Below are 26,697 nucleotides of genomic sequence, written 5' to 3' on the forward strand. Positions count from 1 at the left end.
TATTCAAAATAAAGACATTCTAAAGTACAAAAAAAACCCCAAAATTTATACATTCATATCTTCCTTCAGTTGGATGATCAAAAAGGAATTTTAAAGCAGGGTGTAGGAGACTCAACCTCTGACACATACTAAACTACATCGCCTTTAATCCTCAGAATTCTCATACACGCTTTTCAGTCGTACATAGGAACAGCCTGACAGACAGTCCTACAAGGACTGGCATACCAGATCTTGCCAATTTTTTTTAAAAAAATTTGAGACAGGGTTTTGCTGTGGTTTTGCAATGTGGGAAAACTGACAGAATCATTTTAAACCATAAAGAAACGTGAATTTTTTAGAAACAAAAGCACATTACTTTTATTTAAAAGCTTTTATAAGATTAGTCATGATTCAGAACAAAAATTCTTTCACCTGCCTACCTTGCATAGATCCCAAGCTTCTTTTAGCAACAAGTACACTGAGAATGCTAGTATTTTAGAACATTACACTTAGTTATCAAACACACTGGAAAGAGGTAAACGCTATTCTACCACATAATTCAATACATTTCCTTCCTTACAGCATAAGATTTTCATCAGACAAAACAATCAGACCAAAACCAGTAAGATATTGATTAAATATTTCTGGTTTTAACCCTTCTGGTTCCTTAAGATTTCCTACCAAGCTGGGCACATAACTGATATCCATGAGTTACATTTGCTAATTGGCTAAATGAAAGGGAGAATTCTCTGAGTTTTTCTGATTATTGGTAATTTATTCCTGGCAATAACTATCTATATAAGTAGCATGTTAATTCTAATATAATTTAGAAATAAGACATCTTTGTTCTGTAAAGGAATAATATGCTTTTTTTTTGTAATTTTATTAAATTATAAAAAGTTTCCATTTACGCCCCTCCTCCCAACGCCCTCCCACTCCCCCCCCTCCCTCTCCTCCTCCCTCTTTGTCCCCTAGGGAAGTCAGGGTCTCCTGCCCTGTGGGAAGTCCAAGTTCCTCCCCCCTCACTCCAGGTCCAGGAAGGTGAGCATCCAAACAGACTGGATCCCAAAAATCCAGTATATGCAGAGGAAACCAGTCCCAGTGTCATTGTCAATGGCTTCTCGGAAAGACTGCAGGTCCAAGGAGAGATCCCCAGATTGTTCTCTGGACAGAGGAGGGGGTGCCTGAACCGGCCTTGGCCTGTGACCATACTGATGAATATTTTGCATATCACCATAGATCCCTCATCTGGCGTTGGATGACGATACAGATGGAGGCCCGCGTTGGAGCACCGAACTGAGCCCCCCAAGATCCAAACGAGGAGCAAAAGGAGGAAGAAAATGACGAAGGACTGCGAGGGATACTATCACCCACTGATACAAGGGGTCGGATCTAATGAGAGTTTACCAAGGCCAGATGGACCGTGACTGAACGAGCATGTGATCCAACCAGATTCTCTGAATGTGGCCGGATTTTCTGAATGTGGCTGGCCTGCAGTCTTTCCGAGAAGCCATTGACAATAATATGCTTTGAATTACACAATCTCTTTCAAATGGTTAAGAGCTGAGAACTAAACTCAGACAACAAAGCTAAAAGTGCAGGAGTTGAGTGCAAATTGGTATTTTACATATGTAGTGTGGACACACATACTATACACAATGGATCCTGTGTAATGAACAAAAATATCAGGTTAACTGAAGAAACAAATAATAAATATGTGAATTATTTTTTTCTATATGTTTGTTGCTTTGTTTTGGGCACAGAATCTCATTCTATAGTTAGTTGACCTTGAACTAACTACATAACAAGGCTGGTCCTGAACCTACATAGTCTACTATCTCCAGCCATAAAAGCACCAGGATTATAGACTCAGAGAGTAGTTACATACATATGAAATACTTATTTATTCTAGAAATGTTAAAAAATGCTGCAGGAATCTTGCCAGACTCCTGAGGCATGGCTTCTGTCTCCCTTCACATTCTCATTGTTTACAGAATTCTAAAGCATTGTAGTATCCAGATCACTTTACACTTTTAAACTTTTTCAGTATATTAAGAGTGCTAGATCCATATTCTTGTTCATATAAACTATATATGACACCTTAAAAATTAACACTAAAATATTCATGAGTATTTCAAGATTACACAAATCATGCTGACAATATGAGAAACATTCAATTTTCATTTTTTTAATTTTTGAGATTATAATATAATTATGACATTTCTCACTTCCTTCTCCTTCCTCAAAACCTGTCCATGTACCGCTCTCCACTCTCCTTTAAATTCATAGCCCTTTTTTCACTAACAGAATAACAATCTCTTCATGAAACATCAATATTTTTCCAAACAGACAAACAAAAAGCTTGTGACAACACTGTTTTGTGCATTTGCAAATGTTTGATGGCTGACTTGATTGAAAGTAGTTCAAGTTTCATTTGCTTCTGCATTTTATCAACTATGACACATTAATCTAATGATGTAAAGAAAATTCAGCTTCATACAGGCAAGAACTAGAAGAAGGAGGAACACATGGAGACCCAAGGTAGGACCTTGAGAGCTCCAGGTGTTTTCTTCCCACATTCTGCAGAGATATAACAATACCACCATCTTCTCAATTAACCACAACTTGTAAGAAAAGGAAATAAATCATACACACACACACACACACACACACACAGACATACATACACACAATACATATAAGTTACACATTTGTTAAGTTAACATACATACACACAATACATATAATAAGTTAACACATTCGTTAAGAATTTAAATAATAATACTATATAAATATCTATTATTTTGTTATAATGAAATATTTTACTTTAAATTCATTACAATTACATTAGAATATAAATTCAAGTTTGAAACCAAGAGCAAAAATAAAACAAGCAATTCCAAAGTTTGATATAAGTAAACAGAAGATTAGAAAGGGAGTTTATGGGGGTGGGGTGGACAAGCATAACTGGACAGAGTGGCTAATTTGAATGTGATCTGGGTATCCTTTAAGCAATAAAATAGATTGAAATGCTTAACTGAAAACAAGATGCATTCTAATATTTTTAGTATCCTATATGCCATTTCTAATTAAACTGTGAAAACCACAAAGAAACCTGATTATATTTTTGAAAATCATGACATAAATATGATTAGGAATTAACCAAATACCAGAGAAAATACATGTGTCACTTTACAATATCCCACATCATACTTTTTAAGCTCTAATATTTTAGAATTATATGAGGATGTTGTCCTGCATGAGACAGAACACTTACTTTTCCTTCTCCTGCAGCTGCTGCTCCTGCGGAGCTATTTTAGGTTCTGTCCCAAGATTCTTCTGCATTTGATGTCTCCTCTTTCTACTTGGCGCAATGTCAGTGACATCAGGACTTGAAAATAGGGAATCATCTTTACAAAGCGTTGCTAAAACAAAATGCAATGCAATGTAATTAGTTTATGCATTTTATTTATATTAAATATTAAATCGCTTCCTCAACAATGACATATGTAGCACAAAGAAATACAGCAAAACTATTCTCTCAAACCTTTATACACACTTGCTCATGTGAAGCAGGAGGATGGTGTGCAGTGTTTAAAACCAGCGTGAGAATTATATACAGTGCCTACTGACTAATGTGTTGAAGTAGTCTCTATCTGAGGCAAACACGGTCACCAGAGCATAACAAATGTACTAAAGGATGGCATGAGGCAACTTAACCTACAACAGTGATAATGCACGTGCGGCAATGTCAGGTAACAAAAATTACAAACGTGAAAATCAAGTGCCCTTAGTGAAAATGGAATTTGAAGTGGCTAAAATATGAAAACCTCAAGGTGATCTGTACTTGTTACACAGAGGCAACAATGGAAACACACTAGGTTCATGTTCTTGTATTTTTTATTAATCTTGTTCCAAAAATCTTAAGGGCACTAACAATACCTTCTTGTTAACCAATCATGAACTATTCCACCAAAATTCATGCTTTTATAACAAAGGGGTGTTTGGGGGCTACAACGATATCAAAAAGATCTGAGCTTTCAGTATGTGTTCTGAGTATAAACACATGACCTCATGTCTCACTTAAGCATAGCAGAAAAAAGTTTTGCTTCATAATTATGGAGGAAATTTGAACAATATCCAGGCACTTACTGGGAGGCTGAAGTACTGTGAAAGCCCAGTCCCTTCCCATAAACAGCAGCTGGCTCAATGAGGACAAGAAGTCAGTAAAGGAAGGTGTGAAGACGTCTTACCTGAACCCTTAACTGGGTTTAAAATAGTTATTTATTTTTGAGAAAGAGTCTCACTATATAGCCATGGCGAGCCTTGAACTTGCTATGTAGAACTAGCCTGGTCTCAAATTCAGAGATGTCTGTGCCTTAGCTTTCCCTGTCCTGGGATTGAAGTTACACACTACACCACTATACCTGGCTGGGTAGTCAATATGAAAAAGTGTGGGAAACCAATGCAGTCATAGCCCACAGTTCCTCTTTAGAGGAGGCATGATGCAGAGTGGGCTGATTATGACAAGAGGCTGACATGGTGCTAGAGATTTAATGGAGCCACAACTTTGACTTATGCTATAAATATAGACCCAGCAAAAACAATGACAGAACTGTACAGGTTCTGAACTTATGTCCAGAACTTAGTTGGCTTCCTAAGCAAACACTATTAATTATAATGTTAATTTTAATAAAATTTTGCTGGTATAGAGGTCTACAAACATATGTTCAGGCAAACATATTTTACTTTTCAAAGTTATTACAGGCTTTAAGTCAATTGATTCTACCAGATTCTATTTAGATAATTTTACTCATTCCTAAAATGTGCTGAAATAGAGAAATGAAAAAGAAAACATGACTTTTTTCCTGAAAAGTTAAAGCTGAATTATTTGTTACCTTTTATTAAGCTATGAGAAAACTAATGAAGATAAATATCATGAATATGAACAACCGTAGTATAAATGTTGTAAGTAGATGATATTTCAACTATAGGTAGACTTGAGAAACAGAAAAATATTATATTCAATGCTTTGGAGGAAAAAAAATCAACTTTTAGTAAAATGGTAAGATACATATTTTTACAGTTACAACATTTCTAATATTCATTTTAAAACTGTAAATGATAACTTAAAATTAGGGTTAGAATTCAATAAGAGATATATACAAGTAATATTACACACAGTGTGTGTAATGTGTGTATAGCACATTAGCAGTGTGTATATGTGTGCATGTAATAAGAATGAATGAAAAAGAAACCATGGATTTGAAAGAATGCAAGGAGGGATTCAGGGAAAGGTTTGGAGGGAGGAAAAGGAAGCAAGAGATATTGTAAATGTATTATAATTTCTAAAATAAAAATATGTATCTATTCAAAAGAAGAAATATAAACTAGATTGATAAAAATTGCATACAGACTCCTATGTGTGACATTAAAAGTGAAGGCGATATACAGACACATTGAGACACTTGAGATGCTCCTTGCCATTTTATATGTAAGTATCTAAATCACAGAAGGTCTATTCATGCTTGGAGATGATTTTTTTTTTTCATTTTTAGGCTAGGTCTTTGAGTGATGCTGTATCCCACTCTGAACTCTAGACAGAGCAACTGTTTAACAACAGTAAGAGTAGAGTCACATTCCAGCTTCAAGAATCTATACCAATTAGTATTTTACATGGAAGATCACGGGTACTCCTAAATGGACAGGAAACTTGAAGATTAGTCCCCATAATCTCATAGGGATTGGCACTATTAGGAGGTATGGTTTTGTTGGAGTGGGTATGGCACTGTTGGAAAAAGTGTGGGGAGGAGAGAGGTGCTTTGAGGTATCCTATGCTCAGGATGCTGCCCAATTTTTCAGTTGAGTTCCTCTCCCCTTCAAACCACGATACAGCCATCAGGATATTTACTTGCACGCCACCATGTTCCCCACTATGATGATAATGGTCTGAATTTCTAAACTTTAAACTAGTCTCAGTTAAATGTTTTCCTTTATAGGAGTTGCTTTGCTCATGATGCCTCTTCACAGCAATGAAAACCTTAACTAAGACAGTCATGTTCAAAAGTTACAACTGCATTTAACCACTAAAATATTGCCTTAATCACGATACTTATTTAAGACATGGGGGAAATTTGAATAGAGTTGGAAAAGGAAGAATACTGTTCAAAAGCAATTAGGAACTGCATGACCTGAATGGAATTATGCTGTAGGAAGTCTTACAGCTTGTGGTTATTCGACTACCGGGGCATGGCCTCTTATACTATCTATGCTGATGCAGAGCCTGCACCTGCTCCTTCTTCCCCAGCCGCTATTTTGGGTTGCTGGATTCAGTCTCTGTTCTCCATTCAAGCAGAGAATTCTGATTTGTAATTTTATCCATAAATAAATAACCATCTATTTCTCAATTCTGAGCTAGTGTGGGATTTCTTTTAAGCGTCCTTTCCAGAGAATTATATTCTTAGTAAACTATAATAAATAGATAATACAGGCGTATTGCCAAGACTATTGGTTGGTCTCTACAACCAAATGGCAAATACCCATTGGTGAATATAACACCTACATAACTCACTGAACATGGAGAGTTTGGGCTGGTGCTTACTTAGAGTCTTCATTCACTAATGACTATTGTTCATTGTGTTGGAAGTTACTCTGCATGTTACCAAAGGAGAAGAGGTAAATACCCTTGGTCTACAATAATGACCTACCTGCATGATATGGTGGAGCAATGGGGGCACCCAGCATGGGGGACTAACCAACAATATAGAAAAGGATTTAAATCCCACTTCATGAGATGGAACTCATCCCATTTACTGCTCAGTTGGTGAGGAACCTAAGACCAGTCATGCCAGGGACCTAGGGTAAAACCAAATTCTAATGTTCTGCTAAAGGAGTGTAATCCTAAAATGATTCTTCATGACAATGTGCTATACTCATAGATCAGTGCCTTGCTCAGCCATCATCATAGATACTTCCTTCTGCAGTAAATGGGAAATAAATACAGAGATCTACAGCTGGACAATGTGCAGAGCGTGAGAAACCTTGGAAAGCACAGTCCTAAATGGATTTTTTCCATAAAAATCCCCGTACTAGGGATTCAGAGAATCCTATGGAACAGAAAACAGAAAAATTCTAAGAGCCAGTGGGGATGGAGGACACCAAGGAAACAAGGTCTCCCAGACACAGTAGGACCAATGACATACAGCAGCATGTAGAAGGTCTGCAAGGGTCTCAGCTAGATGGGGTTGCAGAATTGAGAAGGGAAGTAGACACAAGCTCCCATTCCTGACCTAGAAACTGTCTCCAATTGATAACTATTTGAACATGAAAAATTAGTTATTTCTTTTTTTAAAGTAATTTTATTAAGTTATAAAAGTTTCCATTTCCGCCCCTCCTCCCAACACCCTCCCACTCCCCCCACTCCCTCTCCTCCTCCCTCTCCATCCCTAAGAGCAGTCAGGGTTTCCTGCCCTGTGGGAAATTCAAGTTCCTCCCCCCTCCCTCCAGGTCCAGGAAGGTGAGTGTCCAGACAGACTGGATCCCAAAAATCCAGTATATGCAGAGGAAACAAGTCCCAGTGCCATTGTCAATGGCTTTTCAGAAAAACTCCGGCCAGCCACATTCAGAGAATCCAGCCACATTCAGAGAATCTGGTTGGATTGCGTCCTCGTTCAATCCCAGTCCAACTGGCCTTGGTAAACTCTCATTAGATCCGTCCCCTTGTATCAGTGGGTGATCGCATCCCTCGCAGTCCTTATTTCCTTTTTCATTTTCTTCATCCTTCTGCTCCTCATTTGGACCTTGGGGGGCTCAGTCCGGTGCTCCAATGTGGGTCTCCGTCTGTATCGCCATTCATCGTCGGATGAAGGTTCTCTCTGATCTTGCCTTCTTTGCTCAAAGTCACCCAGGTGATAATGGTTTAAAGACATGAGGGAATCATGGGAAATAGCTGAGGGTTGCAAATGTATGGCGAAACTAGAGTTCCCAAGGTAGTCTAGTTGCAATCATGGATCTTAACAGTTTTGAAAATGCCAGTACCAGGTGATAGTCAACAAAAGCATCAGCCACAATGAAATGGATCCAGCTGAGACCTAGAAGCCTGGCTATGTATATGCTGCTGATGGTGGGTGATGTGGGATTCCTCTCTATATCCTGTAAACATGTTTTATTACCATTGGTTAATAAAGAAGTTTCTTCAGTCTATGGAAGAGCAGAATAAAGCTAGGTAAGAAATCGGAACAGATATATATAGAGAGAGTAGATGGAGTCAAAGAGATGCCAAGTAGCTGCCAAAGGAGACAGACACCGGAGCCTTACCAGTAAGTGACAGTCTCATGTCAATACACAGATTAACAGAAATGGGTTAATTTAAGATATAAAAGTTAGTTAATAAGAATCCTGTGCTAACAGGCCAAACAGTGTTGTAATTAGAAAAAAAAGAAGAAGAAAAATTAGTTATTTCCAAAGGTGTCTTATTGGGGATAGCGAATACTCCTAAGGACAGATCCGATGCCCAATAGTAGATGACCAACACCAGATGAACACAGGGGGCATCTTTGGAGGTGGTCTCATAATGTTTTTCAGGGATTTAAAAAAAAAAAACTTTACCGGACCTTTGCATAAACATAATGAATCTCATTTTGTGTTTTTATAGGATGTTTGTGAGTATTAATGTGTATGTCTTTGCATCTTTTTTATTCAGTCTTATTAAGTTCTTGCTCTTTTCTTTGTTTATTGTTTTATCTTGTTTCAGTTGTTTTCCCTGCTTGTTTTATTTTGCCACATTCTTTTTCTTTAGATGTCTGTTTGTTTTCTAAGGAGAGGTAGACAGGTTGTGGGTTCAGATGGGAGGGGAGGTAGGAAGGATCTGGGAGGAGTTTGGGGAGAGGAAACTAATAAGAATATATTGTATACGAAAAAAATCTATTTTCAATACAAGAAAAATAGATAAGAGTGGACTATAAAGGAAAAAATGAGGGTAAAGTAACACATAGGTAGCAAATGGAGATGGGACAGTAAGAATTGCAACTGACTGGAAAGTGAATTGTATGTAACTGTACTTCTAGAACTCCCAGTTTTAAAACTATTTCCAGCTCTTTGTCATCAATGTATCTCAGTATTTCCAGTAATTTCTAAACAAGAAAACCAAAGAAAAAAGCCACTGCCGATCAACACACTGAAGCTGAAGCACTGCCTGGCAGAAGCTGGGGAATGAATCCCAAGTTCCCATCAGGTTCGCTGCTCTGGAAATGAGAGATCTTTGCACAATCACTGCTATTATAAAAGGTGGCTCACAAAACACCAGACTTCTCATCTGACAGCAGAACTGCAGGATCTTGGCAGCGTACAGAAGACATGAGGAGAGGGCTGGCTTCCCTGGTTATTCTCAATGTCAAACTAAATGACCCTTAGTTAAATTGTCAGGAATTTGGATCAGTCCCATGAGAAAAAATACCTGGTACACTTCAGTTTCTGACCATTAAACTCTTAAGTCTTAATATTTTTAGATTTTGTGGTCAAACACATACACACACAGAGATACACACACACTCACGCACACACACACATCGATGAAATGATTCCTAATAATATTCTACTACACTCATAGTTCTTTCCTTATCCTATAATCAGAGAGGCTTCCTTCTGCAGTAGATGTTAGCCAGAGCAGAGACCACAGTCAGACATTATACGCATGAGAGTCTAAATGAGGTCTCCTTTAGGTCCCTCCCCTTGGAGATCAGGGAATCCCACAGAAGAAGGGGAGGAAAAACTGTAGAAGCCAGATGATTTAAAGACACGGGAAGAACATGGCCCAGGGAATCAACTAAGCAGGGTTCAAAAAAAGCTCACAAAGACTAAACTGGCAGTCACAGAGTCTGCATGGGGCTGGACAAGGTCTTCTACAAATATGTTATGGCTCTTAGCTTAGTGTTTTTTCGGGAATGCCAACAGAGGGTATCTCAGGTTCTTTTGCCTGCTCTTGGGACTCTATCCCGCCTACTGGGCTACCTTGTACAGGCTTGATGTAATGACTTTCTCCTGGACTTATGGTATCTGGGTATGATCTATTTGTCTTTTGTCTCTTAGAGGCTGCTCATTCCTAAAGAGAAAATGAAGAGAGGGAGTAGATCCAGGGGAGAGGGAAGATTGATGGGCTTAGGGGTGTGGGGTGAGGGGAAACTGTGGTTGTGATGTATTGTATGAGAAAAGAATCTATTTGCAATAAATACAATAAAATCAAAAGCAGAAATTTACTTCCAGGTATATAATATCAGGTTCTCATCATAGCGCTCTGTAGAGACTTTCTCTTCATATGATGACTCACTGTTTGTTACATTCTGACAGACACAGCACATCTCTTCTTTCCAGGCCACACACATTTACTGCATTCCCCTCACGTGCTTTCCCTGGCCAAAGTCCTGAGGGACATCATTTATTATTCATAGTATAAGAAATGTAGCTCTCACACTAAACTGTAGAATAAGGAAAGTACTAATCTTTGACCAGGAATACAGCAAATATGTGCTGTTTGCAAAGGTCATGAACAAACTAAAAGTCACCACTTGCTTCTCAGACTCATAAAAATGTGTTAAGATTCTAGCATTTAAATGTGATACCAACTTGCTTTGGTAACCACATCTTCCAGAAAATGTCTTTCACATTCTGTTAAGATCTGCAGTGTTTTTCCTTGCTTTGTGTTTTGAATGCCCACTTATATTCCCCCTTCAGCATCAAATCATATTCATCACCTCCAGTAGCTCCAACTCACAGATATCTTTCTCTTTTCCTAGGGTTTATAGTGTCAGCCACTCATTGGAAAGATACTATTTTGTACCGCTACTATTTTCTTTCCATACAACATTCTCTCTCCAATTACAGTATGAATATTAGTGATAACATTCCAACACATGGAAATATTGTTATCTTACTACTCAGTTGTTTTATGTATGAAAAATTGGGATATGCAAGTTCTGATTTTCACAATCAAATTGACCCCAGAACCAAAGATAAAGGAACCTAAGGAGAAAAGGGAACGAGGCACACGAGTATGGATCTCCAGCTCTGCCATTTATAGTGGGCAAATATGAAATCTCTACATTCCTCAGCTGAAAAGATGTATATTCTTTCTGAACTCTGATAAAATAAAAACCAATCAAATATAAACTAATTAGATATCACTTTATAAATGTACAATCATATCAAGATATACTTGACACAAATAAAATATTAAGAATATTTGTGATCTGAAAGGAAAAAAATTGAGATTCATTGTGAAAAATTGAATAATAATTTTTTAGGACAACTTCTAGATCTTTTTATAAATTAAAAAGGCAAAAGGGGGAATTGGTGGATGTCAAATAAGAAATAACTCAACTGTCATAAAATCTCCATCTATTATGAAGACAGCTATGTGAATGCTCAGACTGTTGGGCTATTTAATTCCATTAGTTATTTTGCAGGATGATTAAGTATTTGCAATCAATGAGATTTTATTTTCAAAGACATAAAACAAAGGAGGAAAAGTCAATTTATATTCTGAAACCTCAGAAATCATTCTTTTTACCACAGGGAGAGTGAACAACCTAAGGCCTGAAGCTACATTGAGCTTCTGTGGTATGTCTTAGTGACAAGAGTCCAGATAATCAGGAAATTAAGCTAAGATAAGGTGGGTCACACCACGCTTCAGAAAGCAGTATCTTAAGTGATCTGCGGGAGGTAGTAAATTTGTAATCTGATAAAACAAGTGAGCATAATTTTTCCTCACCATTCATCAAAATCCCCCTTCAAAGATCTCCTCTCTTGTCATCCTGTTTTTATGAACAACTGACGATCACCTAATGCAAAAGGTCAACAGTTTAACCTAGTTATCAGCAATCACCAAATAAATAATAACACAGAATCAAACACACATTGAGAAAAGTCAGGCTTCTCTCTGGCTAGCACAGCTGCAATGCAAACTTCACAACAAATCTTTTCTAAACTGGGGTAACATAAGAAGTCATTTTTAGAAATCCAGTACTCTAAAAATCAGACACACAGCAGAACACTAACATAAACTGTGCATTCCAGAAGTACTGATACTATAAAAATGGGGGGTAAAGACATTAAATAGCACTCTTCATTAACAAAATAGCGCAGTGCTTATGTTTCAATTTACTAATTAAATGGCTAGGAATGAAAATCTATTCTTTACACAACAGGGATACATTATTCCTTTGATATCCAATAACTGCTGAGGGTTTTCTGTGTTAGGCACAACCTAGAAGGCCATCCCAAGGCTTATAGCCAAGTAGGACACAAGAATGCAACTATTTCCAAGAAGCCATATGAAGGAAATTATAACACAGATTTTAAAAAAGAACTGAGCTTTTAAAGCTCTACCTCCAATTTATATTTTTTTTTCGACTTAATCAGTAGAGCTCCACATTTGTGGACCTTTTGCTAACGATCTATTACAATTTGATTTCTTATACTGTTTTCCTTATTTGCACTTCTTTTGAAAATGTAGTTGTTGTTATCAGATGGTATTGGAACAGTTCTCCCAAGAGGAAAATAAAAGTTTATCTTATTTCTGATATTAGATATTAGAAAGAACTAGGGATTAAGATTTTGTTTCAGTACAATAGTTTCTGTATGGTGCTATGCTGAATAATAGGCCCAAGACATGGTGAGTAAGCATTGTGACACTGAGCTACATCCCAAGCCCTAGACAGAATTCTAAAGGAACTCAAATAGCAAATGTGGATCAAAACTGCCTAGTCATCTTCTAGAGCCTTTTGAATAGCTCCCCAACATCTTTAGCTGATTTCATCACTCCTAAAATAATTAATTTGATTCTTACAAGAAATTTAAAGCAGGGCTGGAATTTTCCTATGTACTACTAGTATTAGCACAATGTATAAAACAGAATAATTCCTCAATACACACTCATTGATTAACTGTCATAAAATTTAAATGCTAATCGGGTTAAAATAAGTAATTCCTGAACTTAATTTCTGTTTATGTGAAATATAAATATACTGTTGATTATATCGGCTGCCACCGATTTAGTTACCATTAAAAAAGTTACATAGGAAAAGCAGTTTATGAAAGAACCTCATTAAGTAATAAGTTTATATAATTTTACAGTTAAAATAACAAACCTTGGAAAGTACTTTTAATGGCTAATAAGTTTCCACAAAACAAAACTGTAATTCCTCAGCTTCCAACAGTTACCCATGTCTGCCATGCTTGAGTCAACACAGAGTTCATTGTTCCTGGATTAGGTGTGGACTTCAGTCAATAGTAAACATTTGCTAGTGCTTGTTCATACAGATTTCTAGGCTTTTTAGTTTTTATCTCTTGATGAACTTTTAATGAAATGTAAGCCTTTGTAAAGCTTTTGGACTATTTCAGCAAAATGAAAACAAAATAGATAAAGCAAAATAAAATGAAAAGCATTTGAATGAGCTGTAAGGATTCTATGAGTTTCCCTCTCTGAAGTATCATCAGTATATACTCTGCAGGAGCTCAGCATGAACAGGCCAGAAGTAGAAAATAAGGAGCCGCTCGACGAACAACACAGAAACCACAAGCTGGGAAAAGCAGCCGAGATGGAGGAAGTTCCCCCTGAAGGCTATACGCTCTCTCTGCTGAGCACGAGCAGAAGGGAGAGTGGTGTGTCTGAGGGGACTGAAAACAACATTCATTTCCTTTTCCCATTCCCGCTTAGCCTGGGAAGGCCTGAACAAATCTGATACACTACGGAAAATCAGGCTTTGCACTGCTCTCACCCTCTCTTCATTAAGGTAGATGCCTTGGTGATAGAAAGTTGCTAATGCTTCTTTGAACTATGGTCAATTTCAGACATTCTTTGAGTAAATTTGAACAATGAAATTAAAATTTTGTAAAGCTAAACATCTCACAAAAAACTTTCAAACATAATCACTAAATTAATCAGCTTTGGCAACAAGCAGTCCATTGAACCATCTTTGTGGTACTCTATGCCTGGCCAAATTCACAGCTAGAGGAGTCATAGGCTGTAGAGGGACACCTAGTCATGTTTTTTTTTCAGATTGTTACATTCTTAAACTACCTATTAAATATGTATATTTCTATCCATAAGTTTGTGTTCTCCCATCTTTGGTGGGAAAACTTCTTGTTTCCATGAGTAATGCTTTATAGATGCAATTAATGTTCAAATGCTGAAAATAATAAATTGCTAGTGCTTAGCCATAGATGGAGCATCACTATCAACCCCAGCCCCCAAAGGCTCAGTGATGGCCTGAGCCTTTTTTTTTTTTAACCATCATGTGATTTCAGGACAAAGAACCTCAGACCCTAGTATTGCTTAGTATCATACACCAGGAGATCTAGCAATCACAATACAAGGTAACTGTGTCTCAGCGAAAGCTACAGGGAGAGGTGCCTGATCTTCCCACTCTTAAGAGTGAACACACACTGCTTATGGTTTGGGTACCAGCTTTATCTGGCAGTTGCTAGGGGAAGGAGTATGGAGTGAACTGATCAAAATGCACTGAATGCACTTATGAAATTTTCAAAGATTTAATAAAATACATTTAAAATATATTGTGAGACATTAGATCATATAGTTACCGTGAATATAAGAGGATACAATCTACCTGATTATTCTTTCAAACAAGTGATGATTATTAATTAAACGTAAGACAAATTAAATACAATCTCAGACTATCTCATAGTGCTTAAGTTAGTAATTGAAGAAATGTCTTATACAAGTTGAAAGTTTTTCCTTTCCATTCATCAGTATGATACTTTCTCTGTTGTGGTATTTAATGTAATCAATAAATTTATTTTACAAAAAAGTGTAGTTTTTATCTTGAAAACTGGACCGCTTACATGTTTTTTGTCATCTACATTCAAAACTAGAAAAAGGTAAGAATCATATTGAATATTAATTGATAAAACAGGTAGGAGAAATGTATTATGGATATTTGTTTTTACTCTCTATTAGCATTTATATTTAAGAAGATGGCAGAAAGCCACAGTTAGCCATCATTACTAAGAAGGTGCAAACTCACTAGCATGTTCATGAAAAGCATTCTGAATTTGAGATCCATCTTGTTCCTTTTCAAAACTTCATTTTTAATAACTAATTAGTAACTCCAATTCCAAGTCATTAATAGTTCTATACTATTTCATTCAGACAACTGCTATAGGTTATATACAGTCAAAGAAAGATAAGTCTAAAAATGCAAATTTGATCATTCCTTATCTATTATCATTATGACAATGATATAACTCCCTAATGTATTGAAAACATACTACTTTAAACATACTTTTGTTGTTACAGTTACATTTATAGATATACTGGGTTTTATCTGAGGCTCTTTTCTCCGTTTTCACAGCGGGGATTTGCTAATCTTCTGCCAGGAAAAAAAAAAAAAGAGTTCCACTTGGCTCTCACCCACCCGTGGCAACTCCTTACAGATATCACTTATGCCAGGAAAACTTTCCTAATTTCAGAAGTGTTGACTTAGTATCAGCCCTCTATGCCCCAGAAGCATTTATAACTGTAGAGGAAGGGGGAAAAGGCCAGTCAGTCAGAGATATCATCTGATTGAGAAAACTGATGAAAAACATTCACAGTTTCTCTATTGAGTAGCAGGTATGCCAGCATATATAAGGCAAAGAAACAAATAAAAATAATCAAAATTCTATGGACATTGCTCATTACATAAGAATAGTGTCATCCATATAACTCAGTGTGGCATACATGCACAGATATATAGTGAATACTCACAAAACACAGTTTTACAGAGAAACTATATTCTTAAAGAAGAATTGTCAAGGATGTCAATACTCCAATACTTTATCAGTGTAGAAATACTGGGCCTGCTACCTATGCGCCACCCTGCACGTCTTCTGGAGAGGATGACCACCTTCTGGGCTGCTTCCTCAGGAACATGTCTCCATCACCCTCAATAAATTTCTCATTATCTTCTTTATTTCTATAGGCATCGTCATGCTACATGCTAGGCTGCCTAAACTACTATCACTTCCTCCCAAGCAGGACTAAATAAAGCCATATTCATGAATGTCCATAAGTTTATTCCACTGAAATTAACTCATTAGTCTGCATAAACCTCTTCCATTGCAGGAAAACACAGTGTGCTAAGTGAGAATGCAGACAATCAGCATATTTGCTTCAAAATTCATTTTTCTTTCCTTTTGCAACATATATTTACATAAAAATACAAAGAGATTTAAAATTATATTTGTATGTATATATGTGTACTGTATTTCAGACTATCATAATTTGAAAGTATAAATTTCAATCTCTTATTGTATTACACTCTTGAAGCTAGGACACAACAGAACACATAGAGTTATCTATCCTAACTAACTAAAGTTCTAAAGTGTGGATTTTGATCCATTGGTCAAAATTCATTTATGCAAATTTTATCATAAACTAAGATGAATATTTGGTTACTATCAGAAACTAATCAGTTTTTAAAACACCATCTTTGGTATAAAGTGGCAAAAGAAAAAAAAGGTCTACTAATATATGGAAAATTCTATAAAGTTCATATTTTGGTATTCATAACATCTACACAAAAATTGATATTTAGTAAAATTAGTTATCATTTTGCCTCATGCAGAACAGCTCCCTGAAAATATTGCTGAGGAAAGAAAATAGCACCAAGCAAAGTACTACGTATTATAAAATAGCCTTCAAACTAAAATCAATCAGAAGAGATGGAGACGGACACTTTATACTCATAACAGGAACAATCCATCAAGATAAAATCTCAATCCTGAACATCTATGCCCAAATACAAGAGCACCCACAAATGTAAAATAAACATCGCTAAAGATTAAATCACACATCAAACCCCACACACTAATAGTAAGAGACATCCTATCCTCACCAGGGACAGGACAACCAGACAGAAACGTAAAAGAGAAATAAGACAACTAACAGATGTCATGACTCAAATTGATTTAACAGACATCTACAAAATATTTCACCCAAACACAAAAGAATATACCTTCTTCTCAGCAACTCATGGAACCGTCTCTGAAACTGACCAAAACACTTTATAACAAATAAAACCTCAATAGGTACAAAAAAAAATCAGAGTATCTTATTAGATCATCATGGTTTAAAGTTAGAATTTCACAGCAACACTTATCGCAGAGAGCCCAGAAACTCATGGAAATTGAACTGTGCTCTACTGAACTACCCCTGGGTCAAGGACGAAACAAAGACATAAAAGACTCCCTAGAATTAAATGAAAATGAAGGTACAAAGTACCCAAACCTATGGGGCACTATGAAAGCAATGCTATCAGGAAAATTCATAGCACTAAGTGCCTACATAAAGAAAGTGAAGAAAACTCACACTAGTGACTTAACAGGACACCTGAAAGCTCTAGAACAAAAAGAAGCAGACTCACCCAGGAGGAGTAGACAACAGGAAATAATCGAGTTGAGGGCTGAAATCAGTAAAATAGAAACCAATAATAATAATAATAATAATAATAATAATACAAAAAAATCAATGAAACAAAGAGCTGGTTCTATGAGAAAATCTTATCCAAACTAATCAAAAGGCATAGAGAGAATATACAACTTAACAAAACCAGAAATTAAAAAGGGGAAATAACAACAGATACTGAGGAAATCCTGAGAATAATTAAGTCATACTAGAAAAACCTGTACTCCACAAAACTGGAAAATGTAAAAAGAAATGGACAATCTTCTTGACAGGTAACATATACCAAAATTAAATTAAAACCAGGTAAACAATTTAAATAGAACTATAACCTTTTTTAAAAATATAAAAATCAAGTTGACATTTTTGTTAAACTGAAAAAACTGGCCAATTTTAACATCTTTGAATTTTCGTCAAAACCTGGTAATTCTTTAGAGGAATTCTTTTAATCTAATTTCTCCTTATTTATTTATTCTTTATTAGTTATGTCATTCTCATAGTGACAATGAAAATGAAATTTCTTATTTATAGCAGATTTACCCTTCTGATATACCTGGTGATAATAAACATTATAAAATATAACTCTAGATAATAGTACTAAAAACAGCAGATCCAAAGAGCAGGAAAATTTCACAACACACTTCTTGGAAGGCTCTTCCTCATTTATAGAGAATAAGATAAATTTCAAATTCCTTTGGTGCAGAAATTATAACAAAGAGAACAGGGAGGACTAATGACGCAAGTCCTAAGGAGATTTTTTTTACATTAGCAAAACACCTATTGTTTTTTCCAAACAAAATTTCATTAAATAAAGAATGCTGACTTTCTTAGTCAAGGACATAAAGGCCAAGAAAGAAAACTTTTGTGATAGCCACTTTCAGAGCTTTCAACCCAAGTGATTTCCACCAGATGCTCTTCCTTGGGACAGGGTTTCCATAAAGGAGATTACATTCAGGTTGCAAGCTGCTGTGACTTATCTTTGACAAACTGCTAATATATGCCTAGTTCTAACTTCTTCAACAGCAAAAGTACTATTAGAAAGTAAAAGAAAATTTAGCATTGCAAAAGACATGGAATGTGCTTTTACATTTATATAGAACTAACATGAAAATATTTCCAATTTCTCAGTAAAAACAGCACATTTCCAAAAGTGGACCGTCTGGGCATGAATCTGCTTCCTAAAAGGAAGAACAGAGCAGTCATAAGACTAATCGGTCACTGAACATGGAGGTCCTTTCTGGACCTCAACACAGGAGTTGTGATCCATGCAGAATATGATGATATCCCCGACAAGAAGAGGTGGAAATTAGTGATCCACACCATAGCTTGGCTTTACTAGGCAGCAGTAAAGGGAGAAAACTACAGAGTAAACATGCCCCAGAGCAGTCACGGTCAGCTGCTGGATGGGTGTGAAACTGCACATTGACAGTCAGGACTTTGTTGGGGCCTAGTTTGCTGTGGAGAAGCCCAGATATCAACCATGCACTGGGAGATTCAGAGGTGAGAATGCTGTCCTCTCCATGACACCCACCATGGTCTAGACAGACCCACCATGCTGTGCTCAAAAATTAGTAAAGGGAGCAAGGTGAGTTGTCAGCAAATTGACCGCCTGCCCAAACAAATCTAACCTTTTTTAAAGGAAAATGACAAATTCCTTACTTGCTAAAGCATAGTAATCACAACGTCTAGCAGAAACAGAAAACAACTGTGAAATAATAAGAAAAAATAACTCACAAAGAGTAATTAATTACTAATACATCACGTCCATAGTAAACAGTACTATTTTTATTTACATACTAGATTTTATATTCCTTGGAAAATTACATCTTTCAGTTAGTTATATCTCAGTTCTAAAAGTGGCTTGACTTTATGCAGTGTTTAAAATGAGATAAAGTATAAGACCTGCCTTAGATAAAGTCTAAGATCTGCTACACTCCACTATGGGCTCTTCATTCTCAGAAATTTTCTTGCTCACAAGAACTCAGTGTGAGGGTATTTCATCACAGCACCAAGAAGCATCTCTGTCTTAGATTTTTCTACTGAAGAACACATGGACAAACATTACGAAACTAACATAAAAAGCCTTCCAAATACTCCCCACAAGACTGAGATCCCAGGAAGGAAAAGAAACCCCATTGATCGCCAGGGTTGATTCGGCTGATCTGGCTGGCTAGGCGGGTGTCTCCTTCCTCCCTCACCGCTCCATGTGTGTCCCTCCCGAAGCTGCGCGCTCGGTGGAAGAGGACGAAGAAAAAAAAAAAAAAAAAAAAAAAAAGAACTCAGCAGGGTGATAAGCACTGCCAATTCTGAATACTGAATTTCTGCTTACAGTCTTGGGGATTGGCTAGGTCAAAACTTAGCACAAATTTCCACCTTGAACTTACTTTTCCCCCATTAAAATGTGATTTTTGACTTTTATTTCTAACCGTACTGATATCAGCATTCTGGATTAGTACATTTCTCCTGGCATAGCTCTCTTTGTTATTAAATTAATTCATAATACTTTTCTTGGAAACTGTATATTAGATTGCTGTTTGATCAAAAGGGAATTCTTCACTAGAAACTGAATGTGTTTCCTCCAAATTCTTGAATCCCTGGTATCTCAATGTAGTGGTTTAAATGAGAATGGCTCCCATAGGTTTATGTTTTGGAACAGTGGATCTTTATTTGGTGTAAGTGTGTTGCAAAGGTTAGGAGGTATGGCCTTGTTAGAGAAGCAATGCCACTGAGGAACAGTTTTGAGTTTTCAAAACTCCTTGCCATTCTGAGTCTCTCTCTCTGCCTTTTGATTATTGTCTCAACATGTAAGCTCTGAGCTCCAGAGTCATGACTGAATGCCTGCTGTCATGATGGCATAGGTGATTTTAACCCTCTGAAACTGTAAGCCCCAAATAAACCCTTTCTTCTAAAATCTGCTGATGTGGGATTCCCCTCTGTATGCTGTGAGTATCATTGGTTAATAAAGGAACTGCTTTGGGTCTATAGCAGAACTAAAGGGTAACAGAGCTAGGTTAGGAAAACTAAACTGAATGCTGGGAGGAGGCAGAGACAGAGAGAAGTCATGGAGCCACCAGAAACAAACATGCTGAAACTTTGCTGGTAGTCCACGAACTCATGGTGATAACACAGATTAATAGAAATTGGTAAAATTAATATGTAAGAGTTAGCCAATAAGAAGCTAGAGCTAATGGGCCCAGCACTGATTTAATTAAGACAGTTTCTGTGTGATTATTTCTGGATTTTGCAGCCAGGAACCAACAAGCAGCTTCCTCCAACAAATTGGTGCCCATGTGGCCAACTAAAATCCACTTAAGACCTCAGAAGGCTTGCAAAGGAATTCTAGACACTAAAAACAAAGTTTAGCTGCATTTTATTTTCCTGATTGGGTTTTGCTTGTTGGCAGTATGCTGTAGCTCCTTAAATAGAGGTTTTCCTGATTTAGCAGTAGCAGAAAAAAAAAAAAAGCTGCGGTTTTGAAATGCCAGCTTTCTGAGCCGTGCTGCCAACTTGACAAGGTCTTGCTATCAAGCATTTAAATAGATTTTCTGAGTAGAGTGCTACAACTGCTTAATGGTTTGACATAGACTTGCTGCAAACTTGGAAGGGAGGCAATGTGCATGGTTTGCAGAGTGGTGAATGGACCTCTTTCACCATGTAGGGCTGTGTGGGCCGTATTTGGCCTACTAATGCTGCAGATTATGTTCATAAGAAGGGCTTAGCATTTTAGAAAGTGCTCCTGGACAGTAAGGGATTACAGACACACAATAGGACAGATTCAGACATAAAAGACCTCTAAATGAGTCACAGTGTTGGATAAATGTACGAAGGCAAGGAAGAGAGAAGAAAATGAGTATAGAAAGTTATAAAAGGAAGTAAATGGTTTATAAAAAATATAAAGCAAAGTATTTAAAGAGAGTACAGACAGGCATAGATTAAAAGAAGTAAAAAAGAATAAGCCATGTAAAGATGAAATAGACACAGAAAGTCTAGAATATGTATATAACGTGTTTTCTTTGAATTTTTTGAGTAAAGAGAGACATTTCATTCTGCACATTGCTAAGTTAAACCACCATATATATTTTAATGGTATCTTGTCTTCAAAATTTGGGTCAAAGGATAATATGAATTGAGGGACCAAGACCCCCTGAAATGTTGCTGTGAATACTGTATTTATGTATATTTCTGCTCTTGATTAAGGTATTGTGTTTGTGCAGCACATTTAAAAATGTAATGCATAATTAAGAAATATAGGTTAATAGATAATCATCTATAATAGTCAAGCTTGTAGTCATGTTATTTACATTTTCGAGATATACAGAGATGTATTTTCAGATAGATAGGTATTCTTCAAATCTTTCAGAGACCTTCAGAATATGGCATTTAACTTAGGACTCTTCTTGACAATAAGGAACATCTGCTCCTGGCAGCACCAATCTACTTCAAGAGGAAGATGGGCATTGAAGAGGCTCCTTATGGAGTTTGTTAGGCATTTGGGCAAGAAAGCGGTTTTGCTGGACTGCTTGATGAACTGGACATGTAGGATCCACAGAGAAATGACTGCTGAACTTGCCTAAAAGTGAGATGATCTTTCAGGGTTCCTGCTTCATGAAAGATTCTGCTAGATATTATGCAGGACACAGAAAAATATGACTGGCAATCGGCCAATATTGGTAGAACAATCTTTGAAATTTCCTGCTTCATCTAAAAGTCTGCCAGATAATATGGGCCTGTAGGCTGAAGATGGATGCCCCAATGGTAGAAAAGAACTTTGGGTGACTATCCAGGCAGTGAGATGTCTCTGTCAATTCTAGAGTTTTGGAAGTTGCTTACAATGTACTTCCTGTTTACGTAGGTAATATTATATCCTTCTGGAGTCTTTGATGAAGTTAAAAAAATTATAGTTATAGTTATAGTTTTCCTTGGTTGTGATAAAAAATACTGTAACTGTAATTCTTACTTGATACCTATTTTGCTACATATAAGTTTACTATGTTAAAGTTAAAAGCTTCCTTTTTATTTAAACAAAAAAGGATAGGTTATGTGGGATTCCCCTCTGTATGCTGTCAATATCATTGGTTAATAAAGGAATTGCTTTGAGGGCTATAGTAGAGCTATAGGGTAACAGAATTAGGCAAGGAAAACTAAACTGAATGCTGGGAGAAAGGAGGCAGAGTCAGAGAGAAGACATGGAGCTGCTCCTGAAGACAGAAACACTGAAACTTTGCTGGTAGGCCACAACCTTGTAGTAATATACAGATTAATAGAAAGAGGTTAAATTAATATATGAGTTAGCCAATAAGAAGCCAGAGCTAATGGGCCAAGCAGTGATTTAATTGATACAGTGTCTAGATGTTTATTTCAGGGCTGAGCAGCCATGAACAAACAAGTGGATTCCTTCAACCACCTGCCTTGTTCATATTATCAGCAAAGCAAGAGAAAAGCAACTGAGATACTCAGAATATGACAATGACTACTTAAGACTTCCTATCTCTAATGGTGCTTTCAATACATTTACTTCTGTAACAGCTCATACACATATTCTGTTAATAGTAAGCCCTTGTAATAATTCATGTGCCAGGTCAATACTTTATAAATACTTCTATATTTTTTTATAAAAAAAAGAAGATTGATGCAGGATAGGCTACTCTGGGTATAGAGGCACTATTGGTCAAGGGTAATGCCCTGAGTTCCACTGCTGGAAACCACAGAATAGAAGAAACCCCTACAAGTTGACTTCAGACCACTAAATGTGCACCATGGCACATCCTCACATACAAAAACAAATAATAAAAAACCAAATAAATGCTATACAAATTATGAAAAATATGGAGACTGATGGTGGAGGACAGATTAGACAGTAATTTTAAAATTATCCAAGCAAGTTTCAACAGAGGAATTTCAAATTATTTGGTTTAAGATAAAAATATTATTCATAATTACATTTCAAGGAATTCCCAGTTTATAATCTCAAACACCTACTAAAGACAATAAACAGAATAAGTATTAGTGAAGCAAGACACTGAAATAAATTGAGGAGGTATTAAAAAACTCTGAGTAGAGATTTTCAAAGATCAGAAGAAGATCCATTAGTGAGTTATAAAAAAAATAAGACTAACCAGCATTTAGAAAATATTACCAGGCTATATGACAGAGCAAGATTAATTAGTGATCCATGCAACAGATATATCTGCTCTAAATACATGTGCACACCCACCGAGGAAGCAAAATATATTAGTAAAGGTCTCAGTGAAATCTTAAGTCTTATTGGAATGTTTAGCTGTTATTTTATTTAACTAGACTTCTGCAGTGAGATGAAAAAGGATTAGAGAGTCGGAAGAGAAAAAGACTTTAATAATTCACTTTCATTTTCGATGCACTGTATATCACACAGGCTTGATAAATAGGTATCATGGGGTTTTTTAAATTTAAAAATACTGTCATTTTGTTAAATGGACATCATGTCAAACTGCCTTCTAAGTCCATTTATATTTATAGATTAGAGTTGCTCTTAGCCTTCATCAGAAGCCGCTTTTGGTTTTTGTAGTGGGCAGTGGTCCTTCCTTCCTTCCTTCCTTCCTTCCTTCCTTCCTTCCTTCCTTCCTTCCTTCCTTCCTTCCTTCCTTCCTCCTCCTCCTCCTCCTCCTCCTCCTCCTCCTCCTCCTCCTCCTCCTCCTCCTCTTCTTCTTCCTCCCTCCCTCCCTCCCTCCCTCCCTCCCTCCCTTCCTTTCTTCTTTCTTTCTCTTTCTTTCTTTTTTTTTATTTTTTTTTTAGGAAATTTTATTAAATTATAAAAGTTTCCATTTCCGCCCCCCCTCCCAACACCCTCCCACTCCCCCCACTCCCCCCCTCCTTCCCCTCCATCCCCCAGGGCAGTCAGGGTTTCCTGCCCTGTGGGAAGCTCCAGCTCCCTCCCCCTCCCTCCAGGTCCAGGAAGGCGAGCGTCCAAACAGACTGGATCCCCAAAATCCAGCATATGCAGAGGAAACAGGTCCCAGTGTCATAGTCAATGGCTTTTCAGAAAGACCCCGGGCCAGCCACAGTCAGAGAATCCGGCCAAATTCCAAGAATCTGGCTAGATCACGTCCTCGTTCAGTCCCAGTCCGACTGGCCCTGGTAAACTCTCATCAGATCCGTTCCCTTGTATCAGTGGGTGATAGCATCCCTCGCAGTACTGATTTCGTCTTTTATGTTCCTCCTCCTTCCGCTCCCCCTCCGGACCTCGGGGGGCTCAATCCGGTGACAGGGTTTCTCTGTAGCTTTGGGGACTGTTCTGGAACAAGCTCTTGTAGACCAGGTTGGCCTCAAACTCACAGAGATCCACCTCCCTCTGCCTCCCCAGTGCTGCGATTAAAGGCATGTACCACCACCATGCAGTAGCAGTGGTTATTTCAATGACAAACAACTAACGCAGTACAGAAAATAAAATAATGGAGTGTCCAACTCTAAGTACCATGCGTGCATACACACACACACACACACACATACACACACACAGAGGAACCTACACGTCTCAGGCAACATTGAGGAAGAAGGGGCAAAAAGAGTCTAAGTCTTTGGTGCATGACAAGGCTACTGCACTCATATCATTGCCACCATGGTTACCTATACAAGTCCTAGACAAGCCTGGGCACTCAGCATTTTACCATGGATGGCAGTAGGGCTCAAGAAGGTTTACTGCTCCCGGAGAGAACATGAACAGTTAATAAGTGCTTTGAGATGTACACTGGTTCAGGTGTGCAGCCACTGACAAGCTGTACATTTTTCAATAAGTAAAATCCACTCATGCTCTGTAAACAGCCAATTTAACCATGATGAGGAATACAAAAATAAATAGATGGATTAATTAATTAAAAAGGAAGGACGGAACTTGTTGAGAAGAGTCTGAATGGAAAAGAAGGGTGTGAGATAGAATAGGGGGTGTGAAGATAGTAAAAATTCATATATGTGATACTGTAAAATAATTTAAAAACATTTAGAGACATAATTCTTCAAAGAAAGTTTACAATGTACAGAACAGCAAAACATGATACGCTTTCACTATAACAGGTAAATCAAGAAAATTATCAATATGAGGTTATAATTATTAAAAAATGCTTTAACATAAAGTCTTAAAACACAATTGTTTTACTTTCTTATTTCATTTAGTTTCTATTTTAAACTGTACATGTGTGAATGAATCACTGTTGGAAAAATCACTGTTGAGACATTCAGTTGGTGTTTATTAAATATAAGCACTGGCTTTCCTGTTTGTTCCTAACTTAACTAACTTAAAGAAATACCTCAAATATTCTTTGTTTATCTGATAGCACTCTTACAGTATAAGTCTCAGGAATTGAATATATCATGCTGGCTCTTGACCACCAAGGACTTATTCATATTAGCTTTGTCAGCTGTCACAATGGAAGAGTATCCTTGCTTGTGTGCTTGCATAACTATGGATACAGAGTTCTGTCTGTTTCTTGAAAATTTACTTCAAACAGAATCTGAGGATCCCAAAACACAAACTCAACATCTCAAAGTCAGATTATTCCATAAATCATTATACGCTGTCTGTGGGTTTCATATCAGCTCTAAATCATTCTCCACTCTAATGCTAGCAGCAATGCTTTAGTTTGAGCCACTGTTTCTCTCATTTGAATTCTATGCCCATTCAGTACTGCCTTTTGGTCGAATACCACCCCTACTTCTGCATTTCATCTTAGACCTCATAATCAGCTGTCTTCTAAAAGTAGACTCTACCCAGCCTTTTCATCAGTACTATGCCAGACACAGACTAAACCTGCAACCTGTATCTTCTTTCCCTACAGTGACTAACTTCTATTAGCTCATTCAATGCTTTCATGGATTCGGATATTATTTTCTCTGAGTGTTCTGTGCTTCCTGCTCAGACTGCTCACATTTCTTCGGCTCTCTTATTTTTTTTTTTATATACAGTTCAGAGATTTGCAAATTTGTTAACCACAGGTTTTGGATAATTTCTTTAAACTTTCTAGAATTTGATATATAGCATTTCAAGTAAGTATGCCTTAATATATGTTGGAGGAGGTCCATCTGTTTATGTGTTGCTTTCATTGGTTGACTAAAGAAACTGCCTTGGCCTTGTGAATATGTTTTTATTAGCATTGGTTAATAAAGAAGCTGCTTTGGCCTAATGCAGGGCAGAAAACAGGTAGACAGGAAAGCTAAACTGAATGCAGGGAGAAACAAGACAGAGTTAAGTAGATGCCACACAGCTGCTGAAGGAGAAGGATGCAAAACCTTAT

General features: G+C 37.0%; 1 protein-coding gene across 5 annotated transcripts in view; it reads right to left on the minus strand.

Annotated features, from left to right (window-relative positions):
* Xrcc4 (X-ray repair cross complementing 4) overlaps nt 1–26,697 on the minus strand; it is a 212,661-nt gene that overhangs the window by 68,948 nt on the left and 117,016 nt on the right. For 4 of the 5 annotated variants that reach the window (XR_015734962.1, XM_087896767.1, XM_087896768.1 and 1 more), the window contains 2 exons: nt 17,397–17,435; nt 3,257–3,404 (listed from right to left, as the gene is read on the minus strand). Coding sequence is in view for 4 of the 5 variants with exons in the window: in XM_087896767.1 (XP_087752893.1) it covers nt 3,257–3,404; nt 17,397–17,435 (187 nt within the window). In the remaining variant the exon portion in view is untranslated. The remainder of the gene's footprint in view (nt 1–3,256; nt 3,405–17,396; nt 17,436–26,697) is intronic. The other variant, XM_087896769.1, reaches the window with a different exon arrangement.

This window comes from Myodes glareolus, chromosome 15 (genome assembly GCF_982192425.1).
Source record: "Myodes glareolus chromosome 15, mMyoGla1.1, whole genome shotgun sequence".
NCBI lineage: Eukaryota > Metazoa > Chordata > Mammalia > Rodentia > Cricetidae > Myodes > Myodes glareolus.